The sequence below is a fragment of the Phaethon lepturus genome, unplaced genomic scaffold, assembly GCF_000687285.1.
Source record: "Phaethon lepturus isolate BGI_N335 unplaced genomic scaffold, ASM68728v1 scaffold20737, whole genome shotgun sequence".
In the NCBI taxonomy this organism is placed as follows: Eukaryota; Metazoa; Chordata; class Aves; order Phaethontiformes; family Phaethontidae; genus Phaethon; species Phaethon lepturus.
Window position 1 is genome coordinate 20,581 of NW_010551404.1, and position 9,093 is coordinate 29,673.

The 9,093-nt window shown below is 42.3% G+C and overlaps 1 protein-coding gene across 1 annotated transcript; it reads right to left on the minus strand.

The window, feature by feature from the left end:
- Positions 1 to 927: 927 nt before the first annotated feature.
- Positions 928 to 8,756, minus strand: LOC104623739 (DENN domain-containing protein 5B-like). Its single transcript, XM_010290909.1, has 7 exons — positions 8,745 to 8,756; positions 6,900 to 7,018; positions 5,313 to 5,500; positions 3,600 to 3,682; positions 3,308 to 3,434; positions 2,325 to 2,499; positions 928 to 1,651 (listed from the first exon to the last, which is right to left on the minus strand). The coding sequence occupies exons 1-7, from the start codon at positions 8,754 to 8,756 to the stop codon at positions 1,468 to 1,470; spliced, it is 888 nt and encodes a 295-aa protein (XP_010289211.1). The 3' UTR covers positions 928 to 1,467.
- Between the last annotated feature and the right edge of the window lie 337 nt (positions 8,757 to 9,093).

Here is a 9,093-nt window from a genome sequence, read left to right on the forward strand (position 1 = left end):
GGTCACAGGGAATAAACAAGTGAAACCAAACACCTACAGTTAAAGTAACTTCCAAAAACTAAAACCAGATGAAGCTAACTATGCCCTCAGATCCTTCCAACTCCCACCCACAAGAACGGAAAATATACTCCGTGTTTGCTGCATGGTACCCACAAGATGATTTTAATGTAATCTCTTGTTAAATTTTTAGCATACAGGATTTCAGGTGCTCCCAGTTCCTCTTCAAGAGCTGTATCTATATATACACGCCGTATTACTAACACATTAACTGGAAAGAATGTAGGAGGGGAGCCTCAAAATACCTGTGAGATTCTTTTTTTCCTCCTTTTGCTTAATTCCTTTATTTTTTTTGTAGCTGGATAATTAAAAAAAGTAATCAAAGATCCTGTGCTTCCTAGTAACACTCATTCTGTGGGATAAAGGAAGACTCGTAAACCTGTCAGCATTTCAAAACCAGCTGATACAGTTCAGTAGCACAGCAACATCGGTGTTTGTGGCTCTACAGCAATGATTCTGCTCAAGTACAGCAAGAATTTGGTATGAACCAAATTCCTCAACATGGCGGGGGCAGGGGGGAGAAGTCATCCACAACACAAACTGGCTGAGGGCAAGGGGGAATCATCAGAACATCTAGACAGGCAAGGGACACACCGAGTGAGTCAAGCAAGCCATCACTTCCCATCTCAGGCTGCAGCAGCACTGCTTAAACAGGTCTTATACTCTCAGGCTCCGAGGCTGACAGCAGTCCTCCTCTACAGTGTTTAAGCATTTCAACACTTGTCTCCCCTTATGGGGATCAACAGAAGTGACACAAAAGACCTTACAGAAAAAAAAAAAAAGACAACTCACAACTTCTGTGCATGGAAAGGGTTAAGTCTTCAAACAAACAAAAAACTAAGAGAGACCATGTAGAGTAGCGTAAAACAGCATATGCTTACAATATTTCCAAAAGTGAGACAATCACGATGGCTACATAAGGGTATTGGCTGTATTACTTTGCAATACCTGAAACAAGCCCTGCTGAGTTTGCGCTGTATTTACACATTGATTGGCTTCTTCCTTGCAAGCAAGTAGCGGCGTCCCTTCCCACCTCAGTCCTTCCCTCCCCCTAGTCCTTCCCCTGGGTTTAAGCTACTCATAGTCAGAACAAGAACATTCAGTCTAAGAAAAATTTCTTAGAGTAATATAATTTCTTAAAGAAGATAGCATATTTACACACATCTAACACATGAAAATACTCTATTTTATACTAAATTTCTGTTTCAAATAAACTACAATACTGCATCTTAGCTTTCTGCAGCTTTAGAGGACAGTCCCCATTGGGCATAAACTGGGCTTCCCACTCCTGCTTCAACCGGCAACTTTGCCTTACAGTGGTGCACTACCATCACGTTCAAGTCCTGACAGGTCTCCAATTGTGGTTTGCTTGCTTGGGAAAGGAATAATGAAGTTCTCAGCAAAGCCATGCTAAACATCCACTCCTTTGATGAGTGATCCCTCTAGGATGATGTTGAAGTCTTGCAATGTCTGTAGGACTCGGATAAGGGAGTTGACAGTCATGCGGTCCCGTAAGAGAGCATTCTCCTCATACATCCTTGTAATGGGCGGGCACTCTGCCAGCAACGGGATCCACTGAGAGAGCAAGTGGTCCCTGCAAAGGGGATGAAAGGAATTATTTTAGCACCAAGTACAACAGATCTCAAACTGAAACTCTTCTCCAAGAGCACAACCCAAAACATGCAGTCTCTTTTTGTAGGCGATGCATGTTGTTTGAACATAGAAGTTTCCTGTGTAATCATAACCCTTGATTTTGTTAGTAAAATACAGGTAACTGAACATACTGTAGGAATGAAGATGGAAAGATATCAGCAGAATTGAACAACTGACTTTGGAAGAATTCAGCAACATTTTCAGATCAGGAACAGGGAAAGTAAAGCTCAGGAAAAAACAATAGACTGTTTTCCAACCAGTTTTCCATGTATCCAGACAGACAAGACAAAAATGGTACTTATTTCTAGACGTACCAACTTCCACCCTCCAAAATACAGCTAAGCCTCATCCCCTCCTCCCCCTCCATATGACTGTCAATCTAACAGTTATAAAAGAGCTCAAAACATTTTTAGCAGTTTAGACACTAGCCATGTGTCGTTACTGTCTCTTTGCTCCAATTTTTCATGTAGTATTAAAGCTGCCTAAAATAGGTACTGGATAATAGATAGGTATGAGATGTCTTAAAATGGAAAACTAAAGGTAATAACAATGGTGTAAAAATACTCTTCTAGTCTAACGCAAGAGGACACACATAACGAAGAGCAGTTAGGTACCTTGTCCCCAGGCAAACCAGAATTTGGAATTTGCCATCCTTTCCAATGTTCCTTGGAGCTGTATTGATGGCATTCACATAATGACAGAAGGTTTTGCATGAAGATCTCTGAAGCAAAAGGGCCTCCTCATTGTCTCCAATCTGGTCACTGGTTTCAAAATAAGCAACAGCTTTCTCTGCGGTAGGGAGAAAATCAGAACCCAGTGAGCAGAAGTACTTCATTGTGGCACAGAATTACACAAGAGAATCCCTAAAAAAACAACCTGCTGAGAGCTACTGCACTGTTTATATATGGATTCTTCACTCTGAAGACCATAGGCAGGTGGTGGTGATCTCCACCTTTGCTACATAGCAGTGGTCAGCAGACTGGTTGATGTCTAATACAGTTAGGTAACATCAAAGAGCTTCACCAGAGTACCTGTCAGTGTTGTAAACGATACCATCAGTGTTGATTTTTCACCTTTTCTGAGTAAGCAGTTACCCTCAGGCTAAGTATCTGAACTCATGAGCATGTTTTAAGGGAATAAGTACCTCTTAAATTACCGCAACACAGGCCTACAGATAAGCATCTCCAGATGACCAGTGCAGTGGTTAGGAGAGTTCTCATAAACAACTAGAAATTTAAACCTTTCACTCACTGCCCTTTCCCAGCTCTCCCTCTAACACTGATTGCTACTGTATCCCAAACTCCAGCCCACCTTCTTTCTGGATAGAAAAGCAGCTGTTTGAACATTCATCTATGAATAAACTACTAGAATTTGAAGTGCTCTTAAATTTCTAGATTCACACTCATCCCTTTATATATATAGAGTTCAGTATTTCTCATCTTCCATCTTGTTTCTCATTGACTTTAAGCAACCTGGGGCAGGTGGTAGGCTGGAACAAATGGTTCCCTAGCTGACGAGAATCCAAGGTCTGTGCATGAGTAGTCATTTTGCCCTAATCCTTCTTCTCCTTCTGCCTCCAAATCACATACCAGCTTACCTATGAAATCCCAGATGAAGACATTCTTATGAAAAATGCGAGCCGATTTGAATCCATGGTGGAAGACCTGCTCCAGTGCTGCAACCAGACCATTTTCTCCACACAACAGAATGGTTAGGCTCCCTCTCTGTGGGAAAGGGAGAGTCTGTAAGTACAACTTGCCTTGTTTGTATGCCAGAAGCTTCAAATCTAAAAGTTAACAGTCTCTACTGGTACTTCAATCCCATTTCTGTTTATAAAAATACTTCCATGCATTGTAGATACCAGGCAAGTAATGAAAAGTAGGCGGTACCTCTTTCTCTGGCTTGTGAAAGTGTTTCACAATGTTGTTCACAGCTTCCCCAATTCCCTCTTGGATCTGGCCTGCATTAGGCTCTGCGAAATGATGGAGAGCATACTGGCTGAAAATATCAACTTTAAAACATTCATCAGATTCTGATGATGAACTAGCTTGAACTGCAGGAATTATTCTGTATCTTTAACAGAGTTCAGGCAATCTTGAGTAAACCTGAGCCTTAATTACAAGCAAGTGATGAGCAACCCTGGAATAGTCAAATAAATCACCCTACTTCAAAATGTACTACCCCCAGGATCTGGCTTGATAAACATTATATTTGGGTTAATCACATCTTGCTCAGCACAGAGTACAGCAACCCTCACGTGAAGAGACACAGGCTGAAAGGCTGCAACCCAGTCATTTGGCTCACTTCTATGTGACACGGCTAGAAAACCCAGCAGTCATTAATTCCTGACTTGAACCCACAACATTTTATTGAGCTAAAACAAGTATGTATTTCAGGCAGATGTCTAGTCATTGTACCAGTGTGAGGGACCACAAGCAGAGAATATTCCTTATTAATGGTTCCAAGAGTACGTTACCCTCAACGTTAAAATGTATGCCATGTTTCTGCTCTGAATCTGTTTAGCTGTATGCCTCTGGTACTGAATCACGCCATGCCCCCACCTGCTACCATCTCATCTTCCTATGCTGGTACCTGCAGAAAATTATCTAGTCCCTCATTCATCTTCTGATTAAAACAGACTAAACTTTTAAAACCTCATTTTAAGCAGATGTTTTCCAGACTTCAGTCATTTTCATGGTTCTTCTATGAGCCCTTTCTAGTTTTTCAGACACATGTAGGTTGCTATTAGCTTGTCCTACAATTATTATTTTGGAAGCATGGAGTAACTCAGTATCATTTAATACATTACGACCTCCACAGTCATTGGCAGGTCTGACACAGAGCCTTATGTAGCTCACAAGACAAATTAATTATTTGGCTTTAGTGTTCTTAGACCTAAGCAAATGCTCTGCAAGTAGCTCTGGTGCCCACTGCTCCAGCTAATATGGACTCTCACATGTGAAGAGCTGCAGTGGTCCCATGGTGATTTTTAAATGCTGCATTACTTTTGAAGGCTAATCTTTCCTTTCCTAAACGTCCTTGCTTGACGTTTCAGCAGTCATATCCTCTAACTTTACCAGAGATGGACAGATTTATGAACAGGATCTACACTGTGCTCATCTGTATGCTTTACTGCAGAATGTCTCATGTGGCTCTTACAGTCCTGTGCCATGATGGAGCCAGGTGCAGTTACTCACAAAAGCTCATTTTAGGGATAGGAGGCATGCAGATTTTTTAGGCATGCAGATCAGGCTCTGAACTGCCCTCCAGAGAGGGCTGTCTTCTCACCAACTGCAAAGTGAGCTGGGAAGCTGAGCTACTGCAAATTCTGCTGCCTCCTCCTCCCTCACTTCATCTCTCTATGTTCCAAGGAAAAAGGTTATCCTCTCTCATCTGCCAAATGGGGACAGTAAAAGAGGCAACATGTACAGTCACAGAGCAAGCTGCAGACACACGAACAGGGGCAGGAAAAACTCAAACTCATGGCTGTTCTGCTGCACCAAGCCTTGCTTCAGTTGGAGCTCTCCTGTTCACAGGAGCTTTATTTCTCAGCAGTTGCTGCCCGCTTCTCTAGGGCCCTGGGGAGAAAGGAAAGAACTTACTGGTGTTCTTCCCTGTGAGAGAAGTGATGCTCAGTCGCCGAGCTGTGGTAGGAGATTTCTGCTGGGGTGGGGTACGGCACTGCTTTCCCAGCTCTTCGTCAGACGTGGAGGACACCAGCTCTCCAATGAGTATTCGCTCCAAGCTACCATCGTCAACACCCTTTCCCAGCCATCGCCCGCAGGGAAACCTGCCACGCAGCCAGCACAAGCACAGGTCAGCCACACAGGTAGTCCAGCTTGATTTTAAAGCTAGAGGGACAGCTGGCACCCATAAACACTGCTAACGGGCAGGAAATAGTCTGTAGCCGAAAGCTTTTCACAAACCAGAACTCAACAGGCAGCATCCCCTGCACCACAGCTGATAGGACCAAACCAGAAAAGTACATTCACCTCCATCCTTAGGAAAATGGAAATATGGAGAGCTTCCATGGAAGCACAGGTCAACAGAAAGTGTTATACACATATATATCTGTGTATATATATGTATCTTCCTATGCCTTGTACATATAAGGCTGCCTAAGGAAGCGGTGGAGTCACCATCACTGGAGGTGTTCAAAAAACATGTAGATGTGGCACTTCAGGACATGGTTTAGGGGACATGGTGGTGTTTGGTTGATGGTTGGACTTGATGATCTTAGAGGTCTTTTCCAACCGCAATGATTCTATGATTCGATATTTCATGGGCCACATTTTGATTTCTGCCAAGTTATTTTTCACTTGCAACCACAACTGATATTCAGCCTTTAAAAATATTGTTGATGATTAACAATTAAATCCCCACACAGAGTTCCCACCCAACTGAAGCGGTGACATGTCCTCATACTCAAGCCTCACTTCACATTTTATTGCTATACTTTCTGGCCCCATCCACGATCGTAATGAAATCCATGCACTGCACATGTCCATACTGCCAGGGCTTGTACTCCATTTCCTCCTACTTTCCCCATACACTGTGGCTAACCCTGAGCACTGGAGCTCACCTCTCTGAATTATAGTATTCCAAGACCACATTTAGAAAAAAGAAATTAAGTCTGCTTAGCCAGATATTTTGTAAAACTAATGAGGAGTTAGGAGATCATTTAGACACAAGAGGTATGTACTTAAATAGAAGATTAAGAAATCATCAAAACATTTTAGTTTCTTGTAATCCAAGTTTCTGTACATCTGTTATAGTACTTAGACATCTAAGTATTTTTTAAAAGGAAAAAAACCCCAAAGATTTGCCCTAAACTATCATTCCAGCTCTTGGAGATTTAAAGAATTAATTTGCGCACAATTTTACCACATTACTTTAAATCAAGAGATTTAATTATTAGACACAAACATATGAATAACTTCAAAAGTATTCATACTATCTGTCCTGTCTCAGAGATGCAAAGAAAATCCTACATTCAAGTCTCATTTAATATTTATCAGATTATTTGACTTCAACTAGGGCTTCTGAAATGAGAGAACTGGGTGTGCGGGAGACCAACCCAAATCAGCCCACAGTGCTCCATCAACAGAAGATAAGACAGATGCCTTCTTGCTTTCTCTAGATTTAACAAGGAAGACTTTGAGGCAATAAAATAAAAACTTGTTGCTTACTTGTACGTGTGTCCTGTTATTTCATTTCTGACCATGACACAATCAACCAGCCACTTGGCTAGTAGCCCTGAGTTGTCATGACCAATCTGAACGGTCGTCAGCTTCCCTAAATTCTGGCACTGAAATGAATAACAGTTTTTACTTAATTTAAAAAACAACAGACAACACACCCCCCCACCACATGCACATATATGGCCTTAAATGTATGTTTTTATACCGTTTCCTTTGATTCATACAGCAAGTACTTTCAACCAAACATGCAGAGCGTTTTGAAAAGCAGAATAATTATTTTACGGCAGGAGAAAAGAAATAGTTTGGAAAAAAAGTCTTAAAAGTTTGTGAAGAGATTACATTCTTTGTTGTGAGCACTCACTCTGAATATTTCCGAGAAGTGTTAATTACAAATTTCTGAGCTAAGGTGATAAAAAGGTGTGCTTTTGTAGAAGAAATAGATCTTCGGTACAAACAGCTTTTCAAAAATGCATTTTCAGCATACTGACCTTTAGTTGACTCACTCTACACTATGAAGCAGTCCCTAGATCCTTTATTATTTTCAAAGATCTATTTGCTTATTGTTGGGCAGGACAAAAATCACGAACGTGAGACTCTTAACATCGCAAAGAGACAGAACAAAGAAAACAAGGGACTCTGAATTCCAGTGCAAGATGTAATTGTAGGTGAGGCTGGCAGCAACATCTATTAACGTCACCTAAACACCTCCCTTGCAAGACCTTGGTTTTCATTGCTTCTAATGTTGTCAAACAAGCAGCTTGGGCTGACATTTTCCATAGTGGGTGGCTACCCAAGTTGATATTTTAGGAAAGCTTCAGCCAAAAGAGTATTCCAGAACAGTGTTAATATAGTCCTTAGAAATGTCTAAATATGTTATTTTGCTTGTTAGAAGCCTGCAGATCTTTTCTACAAAACACTAATATCTGAATGAGAGGCAGCCATTGCATCACAAAAATATCCTCTCCATCTCTGTCAAAATCCACCTATATTTGGCAAGAGGGTTTTTTTTTTTACTATTCTTTTGAAGATCAGTCTGCATATGCTCGATGGATGCAACTTCAATGTTAGTAGCGGATTTTCCTATGAAATCACTCCTTGCTTGGTATGGTACAGCCTGGACCTACAGGAGCCTGACTGGGCTTTCCCTCCAGTTCCTGCTACCAGCTGCTTTGGGGTGGCACCAAGCCAACCTGTAACCCACGGGTGGGAAAGCAGAGGGGAATGCCGGCTCACCAAACACAAAGAGGAAACAATGGCAAGCCCAGAGGAGAGAGCCTGATGGGGTTTGCTGGAGGTAGCACCTGAAGCTGGGCAGTTGAAAAGCTCAGGGATTACACTGGCTGGCTGGAAGGAAGGCAGCAATGCCGGACAAGGAGCTGGAGCAGGAAAAGAAGAAATTTGGGACTGGCCAGAGGTAGAAAGGGACCTGGCTGTTGGTAAGTGGGAAGCTAGGTTAAAAGAAAGGAAAAGAAACTTGGAAGGAAAATGAGGAGTCAGAAATGAGCCCTGAAAGGGAAAATCAGGCAAGCAGACATGGAAGGGAATAAGACGTGGAAATAGACTGGCTAGGCGAGAAGAGGAGCCCTGGGCTGGGACAGGGATAGCAGTGATGCCTGGGGTTAAAAGTGGTACGTGCTCACAGGAAACTTTCATCTAGCGCAGAAGGGACAGCAGCACTGTTTTCCTCTGCATATTTGAACGTACAGCGACCTTGAAAACCTGGACAGAATCTGAAATGCTATGATCTTAAGACAATAAACCTTCTTCAAATTAGTGTTTATTTGGAAGCATGTTTCAAACGGAAAAACTAAAATGTAAAGAGCATGTACTCACCTCAAACGTCATTTCTAGGTGGTTTTTAGGAATCTGCATTACACCTGTATCTCCTAATTCTCCTGATACACATATCCATGGGTTTGACGTGGTTATTGCATTGCTTAGTTTTTTGATGGGAATTATCACCGACCTATATGGGATCACTAAGGACAGGGTGGGGTGGCGGGGGGAAAGAAAGAAACAAGTTAGTCTTGACTTTTTCTTGACCTCCCCCCCCCGACAATTTCTGGAGGAAAGAAACCACGCCTCTCCCATGAAGGTATGTTCTTGCCCCACATCTCAGCCGCCTCACAAGGAGAACTCCGCCCCTGTTCTCCCCGTCGAGCGTGGGACAAAGCTGCGGCGT

Excerpts from the sequence above, each read along its gene's own strand:
- LOC104623739 (XM_010290909.1), bottom strand. Across the intron at positions 5,501-6,899 it reads ATAACAGGACACACGTACAA|GTTTCCCTGCGGGCGATGGC; the intron begins GTAAGCAACAAG and ends GCTGCGTGGCAG. Across the intron at positions 2,500-3,307 it reads CTTCATCTGGGATTTCATAG|AGAAAGCTGTTGCTTATTTT; the intron begins GTAAGCTGGTAT and ends TCCCTACCGCAG.